Raw genomic sequence first — 25,212 nt, forward strand, 5'->3', positions numbered from 1 at the left:
GATCACCAGTCCGGAAGATCAAAAAACTACAGTCTGCTATAGGCAGACACAGAGACTCGTACGCGTCACACTCGGTGCATGCGCAGGGTGGTGAAAAGCATCGAGAACGCGAGACTTGCTGGTCTATGATCGCGTTGGACCCTTTGGGACTAGTCGCGGTCTTATCGATAGTGCCCTGGTCCGACTGCCGACGAAAAAAGTGATTTTTCCGCCATCCTTCGCAGCTTCTCTACAAGTGCCATTGCCCACCAACAAGATGGGGAAACGTCCAATCTCTGATGTTGTCGCCGAAGATGGCGCGACCACTACACCTGAGCTCTCAAGGAAGAAGAGCAAGAAAGACAAGAGCAAGAAGCTTAGCAAGACCGCCGAAGTCAACGCGACCGAGACCAACGGCAATGTCGAAGCTGTAGAGGGCTCTGAAGACGACGAGAAGCTTTCAAAGGCCGAGCGCAAGGCGGCAAAGAAAGCAAAGAAGGAGGCGAAAGAGGCGAAAAAAGCGCTGAAGGCTGCGGCGGAAGACGAGCCAGCTGGCCAGACTGCGGAAGAGAGCGAAGAAGCCATCAAGGCAGCAGAGAAGGCAGCGCGGAAGGCAGAGAAGAAGCGCTTGAAGGCATTGACAAAGGGCGAAGCTACCGAGTCTGCGTCCTCATCGAAGCCTTCATCGGTCCAAGCCAGCGCCGAGCCTACAGCAACGAGCGCAACCGCGACCGAATCGGGCGATTACGAAGAGAGCAAGGAGCTGACGCAGCTTCCTCAGGCCGAAGTTGACGCCTTCCTTGCCAAAAACACCATGACTATCCAAGACCCCAAACCCGCCGCTCGCGCCCTACGACCCATCCTCAACTTCAAGTACCTCCCAGTCGACGATGCGCAACGCGCCTTCTTTGCCAAGTTCAGCGCCCCTACACCTATACAAGCAGCGACCTGGCCATTTTTGCTGTCAGGAAGAGACATGGTTGGTGTCGCCGAGACAGGTTCAGGCAAGACACTGGCATTCGGTGTACCCTGTGTGCGTTACATCGCAGCGCTACCCAAGGACAAGCGGAAGGGTATCAAGGCTGTCATTGTTTCACCCACGCGTGAGCTGGCTGTTCAGATTTACGATCAATTGGTGGCGTTGGCTACACCAGCTGGACTGTCCGTAGTCTGCGTATACGGCGGCGTGCCAAAAGACCCTCAAGTCGCTGCTTGCCGTAAGGCGCACATTGTAGTCGCTACACCGGGTCGTCTCAACGACTTGATTGGTGATGGCTCTGCGGACCTCAGCAAAGCTGAGTACGTAGTCCTTGACGAAGCTGACCGTATGCTTGATAAGGGATTCGAAGAAGCAATTCGGCAAATCATCTCGCAGACGCCCAAGAAGCGTCAGACTCTCATGTTTACTGCTACGTGGCCACCTTCCGTTCGGGATCTTGCATCCACCTTCATGAACTCGCCAGTCAGGATCACGATTGGTGACAATCAATCTGGCGAACTCCGTGCCAACGTGCGCATCAAGCAGCTCGTAGAGGTACTTGATCCCCATGCTAAGGAGCAGCGCCTGCTGCAGTTGCTCAGGCAATATCAATCTGGCAAGAACAAGGACGATCGTATCCTTGTGTTCTGCTTGTACAAGAAGGAAGCAATGCGCATTGAAAACTTTATCCGCAGGCAAGGCTTCCGCGTGGGTGGCATTCACGGCGACCTAAGCCAAGAGAAGCGCAGCGCCTCACTGGCAGCGTTCAAGGAGGGCCACGTGCCGCTCCTTGTCGCTACAGATGTTGCTGCACGAGGTCTTGACATCCCCGCGGTGAAGGTTGTCATCAATGTCACGTTCCCATTGACAGCTGAGGACTATGTTCACAGGATTGGTAGGACGGGTCGTGCCGGAAAGGAGGGTTTGGCGATCACGCTTTTCACGGAACATGACAAGGCACTATCCGGATCGTGAGTATTCCTTGCATTTTCCTGCACTAATTCAGTCTGCTGACTCTATTCTTAGGTTGATCAACGTCCTCAAGGCAGCAAACCAGCCCGTACCAGAAGAGTTGATGAAGTTCGGTACGACTGTCAAGAAGAAGGAACATGGTGCATACGGTGCCTTCTACAAAGACACTTCAGACGTCAAGGCCGCTACTAAGATTACTTTTGACTAAGTTGTATGGGTCTGGGCATGTGTTGTTAGAAGCAGACTCCGGCATCTCGTAATAAAGCTAGTCGGCGAAGTAGATGCCGCAGGCTGCAGCTGCAGCGAAGATCGAATTTTAGACGCAGGAGCATTCCTCTAGCGGAGGCGTTTCGGATCATGCAAAGCAAAAGTTCCGGTAGTGTACATTGTACAGATCGCGATGTGTTTTCCCGAGCTTTAGTCTGGCTAGTTTGCAAGCTATCTTGTTGTTCGTAATTGATTATTTGAATTCAACCTTGGGCTGAAGAGATGCCCAATCCCATAGCTTCCGGAATGCTACTATCATGCCGTTGAACAATCGTACGATGCCTGAGACTACGCGTCTCCAAGTCCAAACAAGAAGGCCGAAGCCACCTCGTCATATTGTACATGTCTCTATCCAGCTACCATGGGAAATCTCAAATCTGACTGCATCCACATGCGTCAGCCCAAAGGCGTAGCATCATGCAGCACGCCTACTCAATGCACTATCTTACGCTCGCCACTAATCAGACTGGACCTCCACATCCCACTCCACAAAGTACGCAAGTCCGCACACCGACACAAACCCCTCGACAACCCTTCCTCTCTATGGCTCGGTAACGGACCCTGCTATAGGTTCTGTCAGACGCCCCTCCCGCAGTCTAAACCCCCATAGCGAGAAAAAGCGTCAAGTGGCACTTCGCCGAATGTGGTCGCCGACTATGGTTCGGACAAATCACTAGGCAACCAATCAGAAAGCAGAAGTGAGATGCAGAGGCCCAGTATTCTGGGAAGGATTGGTCCCCTAGAGCCCGGGCGAGTGTCCATGCCTCACCGCGGCATTGTAAGACGCATAGGTAAGGTATCATGTTTGGAAGGGTCTTCGGCGAGAAGTATGAGCAGGTGGAGAGGTGCGACGTATATATAAAGGTCCGGGAGCTTGTCGAACGGACCCGATTTCGAAATCTTCATCAACCAAGATACACATTCAAACCCACTGCAACAGTACAATCCACGCTCTCGAGCTCTATCCAAAGGCTTCGGCATACTTCCTTTGCCTTCGGCATACCATCATCGGCATCGTCTCCTTACTCCACGCTACGCCACTTAGCACTTCAACACCTACAACCAAACGTTCACAATGTGCAAGAAGGCTTCCTGCGACTCGTGCAGTATGTCACATTCCACAAGTCCTTTGCCTAAGCATCGCTAACATCTCTTTAGACAAGACCACATGGTGGGGTTGCGGTAAACACGTTGCCGGCGTTATGGAGAGCGTACCAAAGGAGCAATGGTGCACATGCGCACCTCAAGGAAACCAATACCCACCGATGGGCACAATAGCGTCCGCGTGACTACCAGCTTGGTTGAGGGGCTCGAAAGCATAATATGGAGCGATACTGTACGGAAGAGTGGTTTTTCGGAGTTTGGAAACATACGGAGTCCCGGTGTGACGGTTTACGATAGCGACGCATCGGCATGGTTCCCTAGAGCATTAGCGATTTGCAATACATACCCAATTTTTTTTTAAAAAGACTGCTTTGTAGATGATGTTGAGATCAGGCTCGCTTTGCCGGCATCCTCGGCCTGTTTTACAAGGCAACGCAGCCGTTTGAACCATGACCAGCACGATCCCACTTGTGCTCAACTCGCCCTGCGACATCTCGAGGACATTGCGGGGTCGGCAACGAACCATGTTGTCATACGTAGTAGGCGTTCCGTGTTGTTCAGCAACTTCTCAACCCGATAGCATATCGCCAATTCAACCAGGACGTAACGCAATTATGATGCGCGCGAGACATGGCAAAGATGACAACGAAAGTGACAAACTGTGCCTTGTGCAACGAGGTCCTGGTTGCGGCCTGACGGGACCTTGCAGTTGTGTCCGTTGCTCATTCCACAGGCATGGAGCTGGAAGCTGCAACATGGCACAAGCACAGTTATGTAATACGGGAACCCCACGGTGGATAGATCTGGACCTTGATGATGACAGACGCTATCATCATGGGCGGCAGCGGGTATCCTGAGGCCTCCTTGTTAGGCTTGGCGGTCATCTGAAACAGCTTCTGGAAGTCTCAGATGCTTCGACATCAAACAGCTATGATGTCGACGTGCCGAGCTACTACGGATATCTCCTTCCTCATCGGATCCCAAGAAATGCCGGTGCCGACGAGTAGCGCGCAAAGCGCAACGATAAGACAGTCAAGAGTCTTGGACCCAGATGATTGAAAGTGTAAGAATAGGACGGTTGGTGGTGGTCGAGTTGGGGGAGCAGCCGGGAACCAATAGGTTCGGAGAGGACGGTCCCGCATGGTGAGGCTGGTCTCATAATGGGTCTGCTAAGTATAGCCGTTGCAGATGTGGAACTAGGCCCCTGCAACTAGCCGGTTTCAGCCATGGCCCTACAGCATCCGAGCCTTGAGCTTCAGTGATGAGGAGGATGACAGGCAGCCGCCCTGCAGCAAGAGAGGTAACTGCGGTGATAGGAAAGGTAGTGAGGGAAGCCTGACATTGGGTAGATGCAGGGCTGGCAAAAAGCAAATATGCAGAAGGCCGTCTTAGCACATTGCACGAGGTGATGCAAGAATGGTAGCTTCTACTGGCGAAACAATTCTGGAATGTTTAAGCTGATTCTCGTGCATATAGCAGAAATCACAGGATGTGACTCGCGCAGCTCACACAATGGCTGGATCATGTCGGCGGTTAGCTCAAAGTATGGCGGGCGGCCGTCGCGGACACCAAACGAGGGCTGCAACCTCCCGTGAGGTATATTTGCACTCTATAGTCGGCGCGTACTGCTGGTCTTTCAAAGTTGTGATTCCCACGCGCATTTTCTCTTTGCCTTGTGTAGTGTTGAATTCGATTGTACCTGAGTCCAGCTGGTTGACCCCGCCATCCCACTTGGAAAGCGCGACACGGCCGCCCGCAGCAGCAACAAACACGCCATCGCCCCTCTCGAGTGTTTTACACGATCCCCTCCCGTGTGAAGACGCATCCTTCACGCACACGCGGTCGGAAAGCCACACGCTACGGTACATGGCCACGTTCCTCCTGCCCGCTACCCGCTACCTGCTACCACGCTGAGATCGCATCTGGGACTGACTTGGCAATACAACAGACCCTGCCCCCACCTTATCCGTCTCCTTTCTGTCACCGCCTCACTCCCTCTCCACCTTGCGCGGGCATCACCCCAGCATACTCGAGAAGCTCCGAAGCGCAGCCGCACCAGCTCCAATCGGTTGGTCAACGACATCTCTCGGTAACCAGCGTCATTAAACGGCTAAAGACGAGCGACATCTCCCAGGCACCACCAAAGTGCACGCACGACCTGTCGGCTCTGGTGACCGGACGGACCTCGATCCTCAAACGACCCCAATCCTTTGGTATGTCAAATTAGATAGATGAATACGCGGGCGGCGACGAATACAGAATAGCTCTTCTTTGTGCTCTGTCGTGGTCGCTGCCGCCATGAACACCTTCTGCGGCTCAAAGGCCAGCACGTGGGGCTGGCTCAGTGTCTGACACAGTGCCGTTTCACCAACGCGCGCAAGACACGCTTGCTGTTCTGCGAACAATGCTTGCCATATAGCCTTTCCGAGCTTGAGCTGACAAGCACGCTCTTAGATCCCACCTTCACCACCGCATACGCATCCTCATCCAGCTTCCTCCTTCGCTTTTCAATTGTCCACCGTCGAACAATCACGACCCCGCAATCACTGAGCACCAGCTCAATCGACCTAGTCCGCCGCGCATCAGCGCATACCCACCACCACCACAACCGCCAACATGCCACCAGCGGGGAGCGGTAGCTCTAGAAAGATCTCTTTCAATGTCTCAGAGCAATACGATATTCAGGATGTCGTAGGAGAAGGCGCGTATGGTGTTGTCTGGTAGGTCCCACTTCTCAGTGCCACCCAGACTGCTGCTAACCATAATCCAGCTCCGCATTGCACAAGCCGTCCGGCCAGAAGGTCGCCATCAAGAAGATTACGCCCTTTGACCACTCCATGTTCTGTCTGAGAACACTACGAGAGATGAAGCTACTCCGGTACTTCAACCACGAGAACATCATCTCCATTCTCGACATCCAGAAGCCTCGGAACTACGAGACCTTCACCGAAGTTTACCTAATTCAGGTGCGTAGCCCGCGAATCTCACAGCATTCAACCGTGGCTAACACAGCACGTAGGAACTCATGGAGACCGACATGCACCGCGTCATTCGCACACAAGAGCTTTCAGACGACCATTGCCAGTACTTCATCTACCAGACCCTGCGCGCGCTGAAGGCGATGCACTCAGCAAACGTCCTCCATCGCGATCTTAAGCCCTCCAATCTGCTCCTCAACGCCAACTGCGATCTGAAGGTCTGCGATTTCGGTCTTGCCCGCTCAGCCGCCTCAACCGAGGACAACTCAGGTTTCATGACGGAATACGTTGCGACGCGTTGGTACCGTGCGCCCGAGATTATGCTTACGTTCAAGGAGTACACAAAGGCCATCGATGTATGGAGTGTAGGATGCATTCTGGCTGAGATGCTTAGCGGAAAGCCTCTGTTCCCAGGAAAGGACTGTAAGTATTGCGCACATTGGATGTGCCAGGAGCTCCTTGCTAACTGCAGTCAGACCACCACCAACTCACGCTGATTCTCGATGTGCTCGGTACGCCTACCATGGAGGATTACTACGGCATCAAGTCCCGCCGAGCCCGTGAATACATTCGATCGCTGCCATTCAAGAAGAAGATTCCGTGGAAGGCCATGTTCCCTAAGACCAACGATCTGGCGCTTGACCTGCTCGAGCGGTTACTCGCTTTCAACCCTGTCAAGCGAATCACAGTCGAGGAAGCGCTCAAGCACCCATACCTTGAGCCGTACCATGACCCAGATGACGAGCCGACGGCCGACCCTATCCCAGAGGAGTTCTTCGATTTTGACAAGAACAAGGACAATCTGACCAAGGAGCAGCTCAAACGTACGTCATCATCTTGCTCTTGTGTTGAATCTCTGCTAACATTCAAAAGTCCTCATCTACCAGGAGATTATGCGGTAAACTTTCACGTTTCCCCCCAAAGTGCGAGATATACACAAGATACCACCATCGAGTCGATTTCTGGAACTTGTCCACAGCTAGCTGGTCTGAGCTCACTACCATATTCGAGGAAGGTCTACAATCATCCTGTAATTTGGATTCTCAGCAGAAGAAATAATGTTAGCAATGACAGCATGGAAGATATGGGGAGATGCGCTTCAAATCGCGCTCCGTACAGAAAGAAATCTCCTACACCCACAGTACTTATGATAGGAAAAGACAGGAATGCATTGCTTCTTTGCAATTTTCACATTGACCTTTCAACTGCGACGAAGTAAGCGCTCTCTATGGGATATGCTACATCTTTAGTGCCCAATCCATGCTTTGAATGTTCTCTTCCTCTTGACTACCCCTTCCACAATGAGGCCCGTCCCAGATCACATCTCCAAAGTTCTTTGCGTGCACTTCAGCATCCGTGGGTCGTGTCCAATCATACATGACCGATTCACTTCTACTTCCTCTCCAGGATGCATGCGCACTACCCGTACTACCTCCACCATGATCCCTGCTCACGGTACTGAATCCACCGGCAGCTCGGGAATCGCCTGTGTGACCCCTGACTCCCGGCTCTAGCACAGTGTCCAAAATAGACCATCGCCGTGTAGGACTCGTTGTGGATCCTCGTCGAGCGACCTCATTCCACCATCGCTTATCGTATGCATCTTGCGAGAGCGAGGAGCTGCGCCGTCGACCTGATGTGTGATAAAGAGGATTATGAAGAGGAAGAGGATCGAAGGAGCCGCGTTGAGATTGCCGACGAGAATGCGTAGGAGAAGGTCTTTCAGTAGACGTCAGAGGGAGAGTGTTTTGATGAAGAGCAAGAGCATTTGGCCCCAACATCGAAGTCCTAGAACCTTGTATTCGCCATTGAGATAACCCGGGCCATTTCCTCTTCTCCCTATTTCCCTGCACGTTCTCTGTCCCTGAACTACTTCTCGATGAGGATGTAGCAACAGAATCTTTTCTCAGTGAGACTGATTTTAACTTGAATAAGCTCTCTGATTTAACTCTGCCAATCTCCTCACCACAAGAATCGCATCGTCTGTTCCATGTAACCCTCTCCATTGTTTGATAGAAACGGCCTTGTCCGCATCGCGACTGCTGCTCTAAGTCTGCTTGTCGCTTGTGCGTATAGTGGAGGCGCAGGTACCATGCGATGGCTACAAGGACCCGGAAGAGGATAATTGACAATGCGATGACAGAGTTGCGGTCGATGTGCGTATTCGCGTCTTCCGGAGAAGACGAGGAGTCGGCTTTGTGCTTGCTCGCCATCAGTAAGATGGTGGCAGTAACGGCCGTGTCCCGCTGTTGCTGCTGTTGTAGTGTTTGGCTGAGATGGTTGATATATATGAATTGAGTTGCGATGAACATGCGCACATGGGTATCACAACGGACATTAGTAGATGCACAGCTTCTAAGATACAGACTCCGGATAGTCGCGTGTGCATCATTACACGTTGTGAGATCATAGTCTGTTATGGTACCACACCGCATTGTGTTCGAGACTTTGGGGGTTTGGTACCGAACCAGCTGGGGAGGTGGGGGAAGCATGTGTCGCATAGGAAGCCACGAAGAAAGAACCGGGCTACATAATGAGCGTAGCTTGTTGCGGGCCATGTAGAGATGGTTGAGTTGTTGTAACCTTGGAACGCCGCCCAATGCCGGTATCTAGTCCGTGTTCGTACAGAGTGGTGTCCTTCACTATGAATGACCCACCACCCATGCTCTTCGTATACACATAATCATACATCAACACGTGTCCATGTGTCCTTGACGTCTAGAAGTCACATCTTCCATCTTTCCATCCCGTTCTCCATCGCTCTTCCCACCTCTTGCAGTCAAACTGCTCTTTCCCCAGCTTCTCGTTTACAGCATTGTGTGCCTCGCACATCCACTCTCCGAACTCGTTTCGGCTGCTCACTCTTGGCGTGTTCTTTTGCATCCACTTCTGGAAATCTTCTGCGCACACCCAGCACGGGTAGAGTTTGCCAAACGTGGTAAGGAAGGACTTGGTTTCGGACTGTAATTGTGGTGATGGATTCGCTGGGTAGGCGCCAGTTATGGAGTGTAATAGAGTCCAAGATGAGCGACCGAGAGCCTCAACGTCGGGAGGGCAATCTGCGGGCAGGGACGGTGCGGTCTCGGCGGTGGTCGGAGTGGCAGCAGCAGGAGTGCGTTTTGTGGGCAGCTTGCCTGCAAAGGCAAAGAGAGAGGTTACGTCGTTACAGGTTCGGCATCTATAAAGTGAACACAGATGTTAGCGTACGCTTTCTCTACAACATTGGTCGTTGTACTGTGTGCATGTCTTCCGGCGCATTCCAGAGTCAACGGTACTTACGGCTTGCCATCTGGACCGAGTATAATGCCATTCGCCAGCTTCTTGTACCCGGGCCTTCCCGCTATGTCCTGCCCTTCGTCGGTCTGCGTCGAATCCTGCGCCATGTTTTACTGCCTCGAAAACGCTATCGTGGTCGCGGTATGTTGCGTTGCTCAAGTGGTGATTTCTAAGCTATTCAAAGATCGGACCTCGGAGGTAGGCAGCTTCCCAGGGTCAACCATGTCATGTATTGTCGCGCTTTCGCCGTAACAGCGGTACATCTGCGGGTAATTCATCGCCATCTCGGTTGGTTAACTTCGTGCATCCGTGATTTCGTAGTGCGTCTCGCGACATGCTCTTGCTCTCCAATTGCTCTTGGCGCATTGTTAAGAAGGACGTGGTGGACGTGCAGTGGAGGTGTTAATGAACGACAGCTCCTGAACATTACAAACGGACCCCTTCAACAAACATATCGGTTATTGAGTGTCGATCATGGACGTACCAGTAGCCGCGAACGTACTAGGTACACTAGGTGCAGTATGTATATCCTGGACTTTTGAGGTGGTTGTATTAACAAGAACAGGTGTGTTGGTCCGTTCAGGTATACAAACGCTTTAAGCCACCATGGCCAATGGAGCTCAACTAACAACGCGACGTAGTTGATCCCCCAGATCGTTATCAACTATCGCAGACATAATGCTACTGGACTCCAGCCAACTATGATGATGCTTTGGGCATGGGCTGGAGTCCCACTTGGAGTCTATAACATTGCAGAAGAATACAACATTGCGCTACGGATCCAGCCTCAGATCCTTACCATCCTGAGCCTAGTAACTTGGATCCAGTGCTACTACTACGAGAAGGTCATTAGTTCTTCTCGAAGAGTATTCTCGAGTATGGCGGCTAACGTGTAATAGAGTTGGTCAGTTGTCCGCTCCCTCGCTGTTGTCATCCCGGTGGCTTGTTTGATGGGTGGCATTCAAGCCGGCCTCATTTTTGCTATTGAACATGCGAAGGCAGAGGATCTTCACTGGCCCAGTGTGCTTATGGCAGTTGCTTCAGCTACTCTACTTGCTGCTGGTGTCATGAGACACTACTGGGACATCTACGTCCATCGTACTGTCAGAGGTATCTCCTTCATATTCGTAGGCATCGATGCCCTTGGCGATCTCTTCTCCTTGGTGTCAGTCGTCTTTCAGCCAAGGCTTGATATTCTGGGCCTGGTTATCTATGGCACCGAACTGGTGCTTTGGATCGGAATTTTCGTTTGCGGGGCTTACTACAACCTCCCGACTTGGTACGCTGCAAAGAAAAAAGAGGAAAGAAGCAACCCGGGCGTGAGTGAGTCTGATGGAGGGGCGGTAGTCGCATCTGGCATTGCGCTCCACGACCTGCCCTCCAGCACCTCTGTATTCAGGACGCCGTCAGGTGAAATTGAAGCTGTTCGACAGCGCAGTGTGGACTCAGTGCGTAGCGCCGGCTTGGAGCACTTGCCGCGAAGAGTATAAATGAAGTGTCGATTCAGCTATATTCAATCCATGGTCTTCGATTACATCTTTCACTCGATACACCGTTTGTACCCGCTAGCCATCTACTGCATAGACAGGTCTGAACTGTGCGGCTACTTCCGTGTCTGCGTGAAGCATCACGCGTTTGTTGCTTCGCGGTTCTTCAACTTTAGGTAGGCGCACGCACCTTCTCCACAAACGCTCCTCTCGCTCCCCACACTCGGATCTATCACAACCATCCGCGACTCTTCACGATCTGATTTCACCGTCAAAAATTATCGACCGCGTTAACATTATAATTAAGCGTCAGTTGCTCGTATAAGTAAGCTAGCTTGCACTCCCATCATCAACATCTTTTCACAACCTCGAACCCGGATTACGCATTCGACCTATTACAGAGCACGAATATCGCAGTAATACTAATAAGACCAAACAGTCAAATTGATTATACTCCAACTCCGGCTCTTGACTCCGATTCCACCATGACGTCCAACACTACAACCAAAGTCACCTCCTTGGATTCGCAATCCGATGGCCCGTCAGTGCCACACCCGACGCCGGCGACTGAACCTATAGGTAGTCCTTACGAGCCTGTCGATCCTCCTCCGGAGATGGACTACACGGCTGTCGCCAAGATCCTTGCTCCTATTCAGGAATCACTCAACGAGGCCGCTATGGAGGCAGCTTTCCCATCCCCACCTATCAACACGCCTGTATACGGCTCTCCGGCTCCATCCATAGCGTACCGTTACCCATTGACACGCGGTCGCGGCTTCAGTTTGATTGGCGATAGACTCGTGCAGCTGAAGCTCAATGACCGCAAGCTCCGCAACCGCGAAGGAGACGTGGGCTCGAGCAACTACTCGCCCGAAGCATCTGTCGCCGAGGATGAAGAAGCCGATATTGCGAGCATCTCCGAGGTACTGAGTGACAGTGGTAGGGACAAGCAAGGTTCCGGGCAAATTCGTAAGAATCTTGGTCCCATCGATGTGAATGAGGACTCAGTACCTATTGCTCTAGGCTCCCCCGCCGTGAACCCGCGCATCGTCGAGTACCTGACTTTCACCTCTGATGACCTGCCCACGAACTCGGTCGCCCCTTGCTTTCCCTCTACGCTCGTGAAGACGAGCACCGGGTCCCTCAAGACTGTCATTGAAGGAAGCGACCAGGCTAGCGAAAAGAGCAACGGTGTCACTGAAAAGAGCAACTGGGCTGAAGAGGTCGAAGAGGCTGTCGATCGTACTTGTCTCCGCCTTGAGCAGCTGGCTGACGACGAGTGGAAGAAGGACAGCAGTAAGACCTTCGCCGAATACTATGTCGCTCGCCTCGAGCGCCTGCTCGGCAGCAACAAGCGGGTCGTTCCTGTCAGCATCAAGAAGAGCCAGGATGCAAGCGAGTAGGCAGTCGGAAAGTTTCAGCTTACGGAATTCTTATGAGTATCAAGATGGCTCATAAAAGGTGACGGCGTTCACAGTACGGGTAATGCTTTAGATGACTTTCACGGTCTTAACGATTCAGTATCTCAACAACGGCGACCATGGCTTTTATACCCATCATTTCCTTTGTTCATGACTTACGAGTTTACGATGATGGTTTCTTCGATAGCAGGCTCAATAGTGGGGTCTGGCATACCAGTAATGATAATGTATTTTCCTTTTATGAGGTGGTTGACCCTGCTGCGTGTGCGCCACAGAACCTACGCAAAACGGGAATACGAACCATTCCTCATACCAAGTCCCTGCAAAACTGCAACAACAGCCAGTGTAACGGCTGTAGGTTTATCGTTGCTCTTCCAGTAAGCCGCACCAGCAGCAGCTAGCATACCCGTCAAGATGCCTGCGATGCTCTTGTCGTATACATCGTAGATACCAGTAACCGACCATTTATAATTGAGGATGCCTACGGAGACTTTTATTAAACGAGGAAGCGTAACAAAACATCAAACATGGACTCACTCATCATCAGGAAGAAACCGCTGCCTTCGTACCAACCAATCTTACTGGCACCACGGAGCATGACCGGGAGGGTGTTCATCGTGGGGTGTTTGAACTGATCGAGACCTTTCATCTACAGTCAATGTTAGCATACTGTTATTCATAGGGGGCTCTGCGCCTACTGTATGGCCAATTGCCAAGATGGCGTAGGCAGCCGAGGAAGCCTGTAAGAGAGGGTGTGATTGGGACGTTGCTGACGCCATTTTGTTAATCGCTATGCTTGTATGACCAATCTATACAATGTCTTTAGTGGTGAATTGCAGATGAACACTGAAGACAGGGAAGGAGGAATCTCTTTGTTGTTGTTACAGGGACGCACATGTCACGATCGCGTCGTTGTGATGTTCAAGCTGGTTACCAGCCGAGGTCAGTATGGATTGGGACGGTCTTCCCCACTTTTTGCGGGTCCGCTCCAAGCTACTCTTTGCTTGTGTACCATACGCGCATACCCAGTCTCAGGCATACTTGTCTCTCCATGTAGTATCGTAGAATGCGGTTCCTGAAGCTGCGAGAAAGGTCTGTGGCCTGAAACTGATAAGATTGGCCAACCAATGATATTCGACAATGAGGCTGATACTTTGCGCACCTTAACTCCTCAAAAGAGTCCCTCCATTCGAAACCACCATTGAAGCTATGGCTAGTCTTGCACTCTCACGCCAATCTACAAAGGAATTCTCGTCACATTACTACACAAAGCGCGCCCTTCCACTTACTCGGCCTGTCTCCCTTCCTGATCGCAATCTGCCTATCACTGCCATGTGATCCCCTCTCCTTCATCAGCTTCTCTCTTTCCTGCGGTGTCGGTCCTCCATGTTGGGGACACTTGTAGTCGATCCATAAGGTTCTGGTGGTTGGCGCGGTACAGCTCTCGCGACTCTCTTCAGCCTTTTTGCATTGTTGGAAATCTGCGGTGACGCAGAGGTCGTATCCTTTGCGTTTGCAAGGGAGGTAACGGATTTTGTAACTTGTACACATCGTCTGTTGTGGCTGGGTTTTGTGCTGATATGTCAATGTACAGAGTTGATACAGGTAGTCAGAAGAGTAGAGCTTGGGTGTAGAAGGAAGACAGTGTAGAGTGACCATATACGTGCGATTCTTGTGAAGAGGGCGTAGCCGGAGACGAGTGAGTGCGTGGGCATACGTGTACGTATGTGTCGACGCATCACCTGAATGGAAATGAGAAGAAGTTCCCACTAATTCATATGAGATATATATTCCCTAACTCAGCCACCATAAGGGGAGAGAGAAGATGGGCTGACACCACCGAACGCTGAACCGTATAACCATACCCTGATGCCAATCTTAGTAGTATACAGAAATACCCTGCCGGCTAGGGTCCGAAATGAAGACATCGCTGGAGATACAAAGGAAGCGGTATAGTACAAGATTGTCTAACCCAGAACGCCCAAAATGGTGTATGTGTGCCTCATCTCTCTTCATGTTCTCTTGACTGGACGTAAATATCCAGAATCCTATGTTTGAGATGCGTGGTGTTACGCCACACCCAAATCGACCTTATAAGAGTAACGCTCACGAGGGTCTAAGCTTCAATGATACTAAGCAAAGAGTCAAAAACATCGTCTTCTTCGCTTTCTTCGTCTAGCTGACGTTGCGCTTGCGCATACGCATGTGCTTCGGCATCACTATCCTCGGCTAGCTGGCGTTGTGCAAACGCATGCAGTTCCGCGTCACTATCCTCTCCGTCGTCGCTTGAGAAGCATTTAATGCTTTCTTCTGCAGAACTTGCACTCATTTCAAAATCTGGCGCTGAGGCGCTATCATTGTCGCCGTCAGTGACACCGGGCCAGCTTTGCTCGCCGTCATCGTTGTCGTCATCGGGTTCAGTATCGCCGCCGTTGTTGTAAGCATTGAAGCCAGGGCCGCCCACAAAAGGTCCCGAATGCGGCGTTGCGTATGCGAAAGGCGTTGACTTTCCTGCAACGGCAGCAGAGCGCTGACTTGGTCTGCTCATGACATCTGAGTTGGATCGCGGTAGGGCAGGCTGCGATGAGTAGAATGGTGAGGGTGGTTCTCGTGAGTGACGTGGAGTCGCATTCCATATTGGAACCTGCGCAGTCTCAGGCCGTGGGGAGGAGGAATTCGCAACACGGCGTCGCTTCAATCTCGTCATTGAAAGGCTAGGTGCATGCGAAATTGGCTGTGGGGCAGAAAATTGTTCTGTGGTAGAAGCATGGAGGCGGCGCTTTGACAAGCGGGATGGGTGGGTGTCGATGACTGAAGCAGAGACTGTGCGATTGCGATAGTATTGCGGGCGTTGTGGGTGGTTCTCGCTCAATGGGGAAATGGGCTGGGGTTGCTTATTTTTCAAAATCGAGTTGGGGGTAATCGATCTCCGCCAATTTCGCCCAGCAGGACGCATCGATAGCTGAACTGACTGGTTGCTTCCAAAAGAGGAATGTACACTGGCAGGCGGCGCATCATATGTCTCAACAAACTGCCAGCATGCTTCTTTTGCATCAGCCTCTGGAACATGAGGCTGGCCATGTTCGTCGATGCCTTCCATCTGTGAGTCTTTGTTAGGTTGACAGCGAGGTAACTGTCGCAGTTCCGGCCATGACTGTTCCATGACGACAAATTCGTTGCGGTCGACTTGCTGTGTATAAGCTTCGCGGACCGTCACGTATAACCTTTTCTTTCCGCCAGAGACTCTCATCATGACGCCCGCAGAAAGGAATTGGGCATTCCAGAGCGCGCTACTGGACATCTCAGCAGGCGTAAGAAATCGTAGCCGCGATTCTTTAATTACTTTTCGTAAAGGTATGTACGGCGCCCGAAGACCAGGGTATGTAGCAATCATAGGGTTTTCGTCGCTGTCATCGTACTGCAGATAGTCGAACACGTCGGAAAAGGCGTGTGACAGAGCTTCTTGGATATCTTTGGCACTAGAGCCTCTGAATGTAACATCTCGCACGAAACCCCTACTTTGGAGTCGCTTGTAGACTAGGTTATTACTTCCACAGGCTTTCGGGAATAGCCAGTCGTCCGTAGACCCTGAAGCCCAATTACTGATGTCTTGGCTACTCCATCCGTTCTCAATCTGACCTGGCACGGAGTCTTTATTTGAGTTTCGGGTTACAGGATAGGGGCTGGAATCTGTGTCTCGTCCGAGGAATGGTATAGTGATAGCCTTGGACGTCCGGGCTTGAGTCCACTCTTCGGAATTTTGCGTTGTCTTGGTTACATCATGCATTGGTTCTTCAGGCGAGAACCAGATGCCTTTCAGGTCAGGGCCCCATGGCAACAGGACGACTTCCACCTCCCAAGGTTGCAGCGATGTGGGTGGCGCTGCAGCTTCCAACACATTCAATCTGTCCTTGATGTTGTCAAGTTCCATCTCAGTATCCTTGCGATCCATGGCTGCGAGAACAAGGGCTGAAGAAGTGGTCGAGTCTACGGAGCCGAACGACGTCGTAACATTATCTAAGCGCCTTCTGTCAAAAGAGCTGTTGCTAGATTGGTCATCCATGGCCTGATGCATCCGTTCATGTTCGTCCAAACGATGCTCCACATCAATGAGCCTACCCTCATACATCTCCAAGGTCTGATTCAGATCTTCGGGCTGGACATAATTGAAGGATCCATTCTCCAGCAAATCCAGGCGGCTGCCAAGTTCCTGCATAGTGCTAGCTACGTTAGGTATGGAGTTTAACAGGTTGTGAAGAGGAGCAAGGTAGGAGACGAGCTTCTGGAGGCTTTGTGCAGGAGCCGATTGGAGGAGGGTTTGCAGCTGTTCCTGTGGCGCTGCAGGAGTGTTCTTTGGCAAGAGCTGAGTGGGAACCGTGGCATATGTCTGTCCTTCTGATGAGCCGGCGGATTGCTGTTGGATTTCCGAAGTTATCCGCTTCATTGCTTCAATCATATCTTTCCCATCCTGTACTGCCCGATCCGCAGCACTCAGATCTGGTGTGTTCCCAACACTTGGAGTAGCCACCTCGGTAGCGCTCTGTATGTAGTCGTCGGGATTGTAGGTATTCGGTATGGTGTCGCCGGGCTCGTCAGGCTGGAAGTTGCGGTTGAACTCGAAGACTTGCTCAAGAATGCCGCGCGATGGACTGATGATGTTTGCTTCGTCTTGGACCCTGTGAGCCCTGTCTGGGGGGTTACTCGGCTCGTTGTAGGGCTTTCGCGGGGTATGAACGATGTTGATATCGTCGGGTATTGTCGGTGTAGGCGACTGCTGACGATTAATCCGATCCATGCTCTGTAGGTTCATCATAGAAAGACCAAGACCCGCCACCGTCTGGCGCGACTGATTTACGCCATTCCTAGCTTCGTTGTTAGCCACTGGGCGCCGTTCATGAGATAGCAAGCAGACTGAAGGAATTCCAGGAAGGCCGCTCGTGCTGGTTTGTGAAGGAGTGTCCTGACTTTGTAGCAAGCGACTGAATGAGTTGGTGTGAGTAGACTGTTGCAAGAGTCGCTGACCGGGACTAGGCAGCTGGTGCATGCGCTCATTGTATTTGGCCTTGCCCCCTTCGGACAGAAGGTTGTCTTCCAATTGTCGCAAACCAGCATTCATGTCGCACGGCGCACGTGGCAGCGATTGGGCCCGCTCTTCACCTCTCACATGAAGCGATTGAAACGGCGCATTTGTCAAAGGCGCAGGTTTTTCTGGCGCACGCGATGCCCTCAAATGGAAGCAGGCATGGTGCCCGCAAACACACCACGTCGAGCGCTCACTGCTAGGCCTGTGCTCAGCGCTCTCATCGTGCAGCTCAGCACTGAGCTTGTCCCAGAATTGATCACATCCACATTGTCCTACATTCGCGTCGCGATAGTTGCATGGCCCGTCTGGAAGCGATCGTCTCGAAGGTGTTGGTGGTGGTAAGGGTATATAATTGCTTTGTCGCGTGATGTTTGGATCTGGGTCCACGAAACCCGCCATTGGTGTTGATAGCTGAGCATCCCGCAGAGGACGCGAAAAGTCTAAGAGTGAGACATGTCGCTGTTCCTGTCGAGGCTTCCCTCCCGTTAGCACGATTTCAAGAAAAGATGTTGGTGGGGCCGAGCGCGTACCGAAGATTCTGCGAGCACTTTGCGAAAACCAGCTCGTCACCGCGGGGGGATGCAAAGGGTCTTTATATACAGGCAGGGCGGAGATTGAAGGACGCGCGACTGACGCGACAGAACTGGTGGGCATGCAGAGGGGAAAGAGGCCGTGGATACTTTTGGGCCGTGACTCTTTAGCACGCATGCATGCAACCAGCAACGGCTTAGTGACGGGCATCTGTAACACTTCCCCGGAGTCTGGGTACGCGCGGGATGGGCTATCGATACAAAGTCGACGACATGATAGGTTGAGGCGCCGCATTCCTCCGGCTACCCTGTCTAGCTGACGGCCGGCCGAACACCCTGGCCGTTGGCTACCCATCCATCGAATCCAGCGAGGCTATAAACGCCATGCGCGGCTTGCGAAGAGTAAAAAGTAAACCCTCCATAGCAGCCCTGATACATATGCGAAAAAGCGATTTCCTCACAGCCTCTCCAGCCTTGCATGCTGGTTCCTCATTTGTCAAGGCAGCCATGACCCTATACTTGGCATCTTTCTAATCCACATGGGATGCCGCTCATTGGCCAATACTCGAGGAGGACCGTCGCGCATCTGCATTGCATCTGCACGTCCAGCAGGCCCGACCATGATAGCTGCGTATGGCGACAAGTTTGGACCCAGACATCAGCCTCGGTTTCCGACAAATCTGTCCAAGGCAGAAACTATATGTTACTAGTTGTCGTCAGCGCTGCGTTTACCATGCATCTGACAGGGTCTCGAACGGGAAGGCGGGCGCTAGTCGAGGAAATGATACATCATTCTGCGATACAAGAATCTGTCGGAGCTCGTCCCATCTTATGATGAGTAGGGCGCATCTCGCGTCTTGTGACCCAATTCTTGTCTGTGTTGCATACATGATGCGCACCCACACACACCATCGCATTGCAGGCCGCGAAGCACTTACGTATTACACCGAGGATTCTTGTCGCGTGCACATTCTGGTATTGTTATGGATGCTGGAACGAATATTCTGCCACCATGTACCACCCTACCAACTGGCGTTCCGGAGTTATAACTTTCACATTGAGCATTACCCAAGTATACATGAATTGGTCACCATGGTACGTTAAGAAGTCTCCAGCTTGTGTAAGAAACCAAACAACACCGTCTGTCATTTAATCTTCCTCTTCAAAGTCCAACGAGCCCATCATCGCATCATCCCGTTGTCAGCCTGGAAACCCCTCGGAACGATACCTCCCGTCGTGATCAGCGAACCGTCCGCCACCAAGAAACAGTACACCGTGTATGGCGGAATCCTCATCACAATCCCCTTCTTCATCTTTAGTTCCGTGGGCTGGAAGTCTTTCATATCCATCTTTTCAGGCTCATGATGAAGCTGCCAGCGTTCCCCCTCGGACAACGGCCTTCCATTTAACTGGACAGTTGGCTCGCCCTCCTCCGCGAGAAAGTAACACTCGTTAGTGGTGAAGCGAGCGGCTGATACAAATTGGGATTGGAAGAGAATCCGATGGGCAAGCCAGAACGGGTCTTGGTCCATGTAGTATTGGAGAGCAGGTAAGTTATTACGTGAATAGTTAATGTTCATGACAGCGGTTGGGATGACAGGGGCCGGGAGAAAAGGACAGCATATGAGGGGCTGATTATTGAACCGGAACTGGGCCCTGACTTGTCCTTTGGTCCATTGATAGGTCTGCGGTGCGCCAGATACTTCGACGTCGACTGCCTCGTTTGGGTTGTTCCAGGAGGTCAGAAGGTCAGCGATGAGTGTAGTTGCCATAGTAGGCGTTAGGCGCGTCGGAAGCAGTTGGATAAGACCTATTTGTGAGGTAAATGAGATGTCTTACGTGCAGAGAGTAACTGGGTGGTAGGGAAGTAGAAGGCAGGATGTTTTATTGGAGATACAAGCAGTTGTGTGGAAATTTTGTGGCTTGAGAACTCCAGGTGAAGCTGCGGGTGAAGGTAAGTGGTTCGCCAGTATAAAACGATGTCCCAATCCAGTTGAACCAGAGGATAAAGGAGAAGACGAATGATGTCTATTTTCTCATTGAATGCGATGTTTATTTTATAAACACGAGAAGATGCGCTTGCTTGATACTATCACCTGAGATGAGCTCTGGAGACAATCAATAGTACTTTGGCACTCACAATGGCGCCGCCTTTTAATCTTGCACATAGACATACATACAATATTCTCAAAAGTATTGAAGCTAACCAATCCACATGATCTTACTCTAAGCAAGTCTCAAGCCGTTTTCCTCAGGCTTGAACCATTCCCGCAGAAGATCATCCAATATTTCGTTGGCACCCTTCTTCGCCTCTTGGCTGCTCTTGCCTTGGCACTCAATGTAAAGCTTGATCTTCGGTTCGGTTCCGCTTCCTCTGACTGTGAATACCGCCCCGTCATCTAGCTCACATGTTATCATCTGACTAGTGACATCTACCGGCAGATCTGGCTTGTGGTCCTTGCTCTTTGAGTCATAGCCTAGTGTCAGATCTCGCCAACGCACAATCCTGCGGGACCCGATGGTGGTGGGGTGCGGGCTGCCCAGTGCGCGGATGGCTGTGAACACGGACGTCGTCACGGATGGGGATGGCGATACGAGATAGGTGTTCGCGTCCTCAAAGTAGCCAAGGTACTCGTAGAGTTGCTGCAGCTTGGCGTATGGAGTAAGACCTTGCGTGGCCCAATGCGACGCAGCAGTGAGGAATACTGCAGCTGCGCTGATGGAGTCCTTGTCATGAACGGTTTGTGGAATCATGTATCCCAAGGCTTCTTCGAACGCGTAGACGACATCGTAGCCTTCGCTATCGAGTTGTCGCGCGACGTTTCCAAGCCACTTGAATCCGGTTAGAGTCTCGGTAAACTTAAAGCCTTCCTTCTTCGCCAAAGCCGCGAGCATCCTGGAACTGACGGTGGAAGCCAGCATCGCAAGTTTCTCTCGTGGTTTTGTCTCCGGGTAACGTTCGAAGAGATACGATCCGAGCAGCGCTCCAAGTTGGTTTCCGCTAAAGATATGCCATCTGTCTCCTACCTTCTCTGCTGCCGCGAGTCGGTCTGCATCAGGATCGCTGGCGAGGATGAGGCGTGTGGATGACTTGTCGGCCGTTTCGATTGCCAGGTCAAGCGCACCCTTCTCTTCAGGGTTTGGAAACTTCACGGTGGGGAAGTCAGGGTCTGGTTTTGCTTGAGCTTCCACCACAGTCATTTGCGAGGCCACACCAAGTGTCTCTGCACATCGCTGCATGGCGGGAAGGCCAACACCATGCATAGGGGTATACACAAATCTGAGCTCTGGGTCCATCTTGACTTGGACATGCTCGGGCTGCGCAGCGCAAAGGATGGCTCTATGGTAGTTGTCTTGTACCAGTCCTAGACTTCCTTCCACAAGGAGCGAAGAATCTACCAGCGTCGTATCCCAAGTGACAGGCTTCAGGTTTTCCATGATGGAATCAGCAATTCCACTATCGTGTGGAGGAATGATCTGGCAGCCATTTGACCAGTAGACCTTGTATCCATTGTCTTTGGCCGGGTTGTGACTGGCTGTGATCATAACTCCAGCAGCGGCTTCGAGTTCGCGAACGCCAAAGGGAACCATGGGCGTATGGCTGGGTTCCTCATACCACCACACCTTGATGCCTTTTGCAACAAAAGCGGCTGCGGTGAGCTTAGCAAACTTTTCTGAATTGTGCCGCGCGTCTCTGCCAATTACCACACCCCTTCTCTTTACATTCTCTTCAGTTTTGAGCAGGTAAGCTGCAAGTCCTTGGGAAGCTTGTATCACCGTCAGAGAGTTCATGCAAGCGAACCCGCCCTGCATAGGCCCTCTGAGTCCAGCTGTCCCGAAAGCGATGCGATGTCGAAGTCGCTTCTCGAGCTCGTCGGTATCGCCATCAACTAGCAGCTTGTAGATTTCATCTGTAGTCGTTTTGTCTTGGTCGAGCTCCAGCCATTGCCTCGCCAATTCTTTGATGTCTTGAGTCATTGTCGAGCTTTTGATTTTCGGAATGAAGGTTGTGTTGAGCAAGTTGTTCGCAAAGGACTATGGAACGAATAGAAAGATTAGAAGTCGAGGGACGTTAGTCAGCATAGGATGGTCATGTAGTGGCAGGCGCGGCAGAGTGAAGGAGTGTCGGAGTTTGCCGACAGAAAGCGGGCGACAGCAGGCTCAAGTGGGCACCTGCCAGATTTATGCTTTCCAAGACATTGAGATTTCTCTGGCCTCACGTGTGGAACTTGGTGAGCTCCTGCTTAGGCATCCGGAGCCTTCACGCAATGAGATGTTCTTGCGATGGCATGTGATGCCGCTTCTGGGTGCGGCTCTGGGGATGTGGCGAGGGCAACGTGGGGGCGTTGGCGTGCAGGGCCCAGGCAAGCTTCGGAAGTTTATCAGCTCATCCTCTCCTGTTCCACTGGCTGGCTCCGGCGCAACTCACCGCGAAACTAGTTGCTTCTGAGACACCGCAGAGTTATGGTCTGGCCGCGTCTGTATTGAAATTCCTTTGTCAATTGAAGCCGCAGCTGGACACCCGTCTGTATACCCTTCGCGTACCACACCGCATCGCATCATGGCCGCCCGGGCAGACAGGAAGTCCAAGGTCTTTAGTCGGCGAGAGATCGAAGCTCAGATTGCCAATGGCCGCTCGATTGTCATCGTAGACAACAAGGTCTTGAAGGTAGATGCATGGCTACCCTACCACCCTGGCGGTGATAAAGCCATTCGGCACATGGTGGGACGCGATGCAACAGACGAGGTCACTCGGTATGCCTGCTTTAACCACCCAACAAGGCTGTCTGCTGACCTATACTCAGTTTCCACTCTGCCCAAACGCTCGAGCTCATGAACCGCTACCAAATCGGCCGCATCGAAGGACGATGGACCAACTTCCTACCGCCGATGCAAGGAGGAAAGTTCAGGACACAGGAAGAGCTGGACAAGCTTTCTGAGGAAGAATACATGGAATCATGTTCGGTTTCAGAACAGGAGACTGCAAGCTCAGCTTCTTCTGCCAACAGCAGCCCTCTTTTTGAACCGGTGGACCGATCTTCCGCTTCAATTCGCAAGCGCAACGGAGCCGACATTGGTAGAGCCTCCTCAAGCTCTAGTGTCTCATCGGTCGAACTAGAAGATGTCGTCGCTCCGAAGATGTCAGTACTTGATAGACGGACTCAGGAAGAGCTCAATTTCGACAAGGCCAAATACCCGTCTCTAGATCCAGCCACCCAAGATCACATCACACAAAAGTACCGCGAGCTACAAGAGCGTATAAAGCAGGAAGGCCTCTACGATTGCAACTATACCGCCTACGGTATCGAATGCCTACGTTATGGCTCCTTCTTAGCCGGATTCCTGTTTTTGTTATCATCTGGCTGGTATATTACTAGTGCCATCCCGCTTGCATGCCTTTGGCACCAGCTTACATTCACGGTCCATGATGCCGGACACATGGGCATCACCCACGATTTTACGACCGATTCCACCATCGCAATGTTCATTGCCTCGTACGTAGGCGGGTTGAGCGCTTGCTGGTGGAAATACAACCATAACGTGCACCATCTTGTTACGAACCACCCCGAACACGATCCCGATATTCAATACATTCCCTTCTTCTCTATCACGCATCGATTTATGGAGAGTCTCACCACGACCTTTTACGAGTGGGTCATGGAATACGATGCCTTCGCAAAGTTCATGATCCGAATTCAACACTACACCTACTACCCGATCATGCTGTTCGCACGCTTCAATCTGTATAGATTGTCTTGGATGTATCTGCTCCTTGGAAAGGGCCCCAAGAAAGGGCCTGCATGGTGGCACCGATACTTTGAGTTGATAGGCATGGCATTTTTTTGGACCTGGTTCGGCTACGGGGTGGTGTACAAGTCCATACCTGACAACTGGAGTCGGTTCTGGTTTGTTATGATTGCCCACGCACTTACGTCTCCACTCCATGTGCAAATCACGTTGTCCCATTTCGCTATGAGTACAGCGGATCTAGGTATCCACGAGTCATTTGCTCAGAAGATGCTTCGCACAACGATGGATGTTGACTGCCCTCAGTGGTTGGATTTCTTCCACGGTGGCCTTCAGTTCCAGGCCATCCACCATCTGTATCCACGGATCCCCCGTCATAACCTAAGACAAACCCAGAAGTTGGTTCAGGAGTTCTGTAACGAGGTCGACATTCCGTATGCGCTATATGGTTTCCTCGATGGCAATAAGCTGGTCGTTGGGCGACTTGCTGATGTAGCAAGACAGGCTGCCATCTTTGCTGAATGCCAGAGGACGATTGCTGCGGAAGGAGATTATGGAATGCATTGAAGGATATACTATAGATATTTTAGAGCAGTGAGATACGTTATCTGTTCACTTGATCTAGGGTTTATTGTAGCAAGGATTGGGGGTTTGAAGCATTCCCTGAGGCCACGAGTCTGCCCAGGCTGTACAAAGATGCTTTAGTCGCAAACTTGCGATAGATGCCTGCGTAGATCATTGTCCGCTCGGATAAAGGTTCCGACACCGAAACCAGGGTTGGATGGGAAGTGGAGGCTTGCTTGTCCGCCGCGTTCCGCTGTTGAGAGCATGCTAAAGGTATACTCAGAACTGGCGCATCAACCCTGCCACGCCAAATTGAGCACAATTCTTATTTTACAAGCGGAAAGAGAAACATCCGGTATCCAGGTACTCTTCGTCGCCGGCTCAGTCAGCTCAGACATATATCACGCCATGTATGGCAGATGGCGAGGATTGACAGGAACGCGCCGCCACTAGCGTGACTGTTGGTTGACCCCACCTCGGTCCATCAGGCCATGACGCAACCAACAAACAGACCCAAAAGGAATTTGTAGCTATGATGGTATCGCGCTGCAGTAGCATGATTACGTGCAGAGCACCAATGACAGAGCTCAATGGATCAGGAGAGCGTCTCCGGCTCTGCCGCTGACCAGCTTCCAAGCTTGCAACCGCGACTACTGCCGCGCGACTGCTTAAAGGCCCTCTACCTCTACTCTCCAACATTATCTGAGACCCTTACTCCTCAATCTCTACACGTATTTTCTGCTTGCAATTGCTCTTTGGAGCCTCTATATCCCACGCAATTCAGCCACCTCTCCCAGACCTAGCGGCACTCGAGACCTTACCTG

General features: G+C 51.7%; 11 protein-coding genes across 11 annotated transcripts; 6 read left to right on the forward strand and 5 right to left on the reverse strand.

Moving 5' to 3' along the window:
- Window positions 1-256: 256 nt before the first annotated feature.
- Window positions 257-2,138, forward strand: AA0111_g2533 (ATP-dependent RNA helicase; the record flags this gene model as incomplete). The annotated part of the gene is made up of 2 exons (XM_028648315.1): window positions 257-1,929; window positions 1,985-2,138. 2 exons carry the CDS (start codon window positions 257-259, stop codon window positions 2,136-2,138), a joined length of 1,827 nt encoding a protein of 608 aa, XP_028510207.1.
- Window positions 2,139-3,272: 1,134 nt separating this feature from the next.
- On the forward strand, window positions 3,273-3,486 carry AA0111_g2534 (hypothetical protein; the record flags this gene model as incomplete). The annotated part of the gene is made up of 2 exons (XM_028648316.1): window positions 3,273-3,303; window positions 3,356-3,486. The coding sequence occupies 2 exons, from the start codon at window positions 3,273-3,275 to the stop codon at window positions 3,484-3,486; spliced, it is 162 nt and encodes a 53-aa protein (XP_028510200.1).
- A 2,431-nt stretch (window positions 3,487-5,917) lies between these two features.
- Window positions 5,918-7,181, forward strand: AA0111_g2535 (Mitogen-activated protein kinase; the record flags this gene model as incomplete). Its single annotated transcript, XM_028648317.1, has 5 exons — window positions 5,918-6,021; window positions 6,072-6,267; window positions 6,321-6,702; window positions 6,756-7,103; window positions 7,153-7,181. 5 exons carry the CDS (start codon window positions 5,918-5,920, stop codon window positions 7,179-7,181), a joined length of 1,059 nt encoding a protein of 352 aa, XP_028510201.1.
- Window positions 7,182-8,997: 1,816 nt separating this feature from the next.
- On the reverse strand, window positions 8,998-9,662 carry AA0111_g2536 (hypothetical protein; the record flags this gene model as incomplete). Its single annotated transcript, XM_028648318.1, has 2 exons — window positions 8,998-9,457; window positions 9,559-9,662. 2 exons carry the CDS (start codon window positions 9,660-9,662, stop codon window positions 8,998-9,000), a joined length of 564 nt encoding a protein of 187 aa, XP_028510202.1.
- A 367-nt stretch (window positions 9,663-10,029) lies between these two features.
- Window positions 10,030-11,045, forward strand: AA0111_g2537 (hypothetical protein; the record flags this gene model as incomplete). The annotated part of the gene is made up of 3 exons (XM_028648319.1): window positions 10,030-10,074; window positions 10,197-10,400; window positions 10,455-11,045. 3 exons carry the CDS (start codon window positions 10,030-10,032, stop codon window positions 11,043-11,045), a joined length of 840 nt encoding a protein of 279 aa, XP_028510203.1.
- A 482-nt stretch (window positions 11,046-11,527) lies between these two features.
- Window positions 11,528-12,445, forward strand: AA0111_g2538 (hypothetical protein; the record flags this gene model as incomplete). The annotated part of the gene is made up of 1 exon (XM_028648320.1): window positions 11,528-12,445. The coding sequence occupies one exon, from the start codon at window positions 11,528-11,530 to the stop codon at window positions 12,443-12,445; it is 918 nt and encodes a 305-aa protein (XP_028510198.1).
- A 296-nt stretch (window positions 12,446-12,741) lies between these two features.
- On the reverse strand, window positions 12,742-13,242 carry AA0111_g2539 (hypothetical protein; the record flags this gene model as incomplete). Its single annotated transcript, XM_028648321.1, has 3 exons — window positions 12,742-12,944; window positions 13,001-13,112; window positions 13,162-13,242. 3 exons carry the CDS (start codon window positions 13,240-13,242, stop codon window positions 12,742-12,744), a joined length of 396 nt encoding a protein of 131 aa, XP_028510199.1.
- A 1,337-nt stretch (window positions 13,243-14,579) lies between these two features.
- AA0111_g2540 (hypothetical protein) lies at window positions 14,580-17,579 on the reverse strand (the record flags this gene model as incomplete). The annotated part of the gene is made up of 1 exon (XM_028648323.1): window positions 14,580-17,579. One exon carries the CDS (start codon window positions 17,577-17,579, stop codon window positions 14,580-14,582), a length of 3,000 nt encoding a protein of 999 aa, XP_028509917.1.
- Window positions 17,580-19,257: 1,678 nt separating this feature from the next.
- Window positions 19,258-19,848, reverse strand: AA0111_g2541 (hypothetical protein; the record flags this gene model as incomplete). The annotated part of the gene is made up of 1 exon (XM_028648324.1): window positions 19,258-19,848. One exon carries the CDS (start codon window positions 19,846-19,848, stop codon window positions 19,258-19,260), a length of 591 nt encoding a protein of 196 aa, XP_028509916.1.
- A 454-nt stretch (window positions 19,849-20,302) lies between these two features.
- Window positions 20,303-22,054, reverse strand: AA0111_g2542 (putative phosphoribomutase; the record flags this gene model as incomplete). Its single annotated transcript, XM_028648325.1, has 1 exon — window positions 20,303-22,054. One exon carries the CDS (start codon window positions 22,052-22,054, stop codon window positions 20,303-20,305), a length of 1,752 nt encoding a protein of 583 aa, XP_028509919.1.
- Window positions 22,055-22,637: 583 nt separating this feature from the next.
- On the forward strand, window positions 22,638-24,391 carry AA0111_g2543 (Delta 8-(E)-sphingolipid desaturase; the record flags this gene model as incomplete). The annotated part of the gene is made up of 2 exons (XM_028648326.1): window positions 22,638-22,831; window positions 22,882-24,391. The coding sequence occupies 2 exons, from the start codon at window positions 22,638-22,640 to the stop codon at window positions 24,389-24,391; spliced, it is 1,704 nt and encodes a 567-aa protein (XP_028509918.1).
- Between the last annotated feature and the right edge of the window lie 821 nt (window positions 24,392-25,212).

Source organism: Alternaria arborescens (genome assembly GCF_004154835.1).
Source record: "Alternaria arborescens strain FERA 675 chromosome Unknown contig_4, whole genome shotgun sequence".
Lineage (NCBI taxonomy): Eukaryota > Fungi > Ascomycota > Dothideomycetes > Pleosporales > Pleosporaceae > Alternaria > Alternaria arborescens.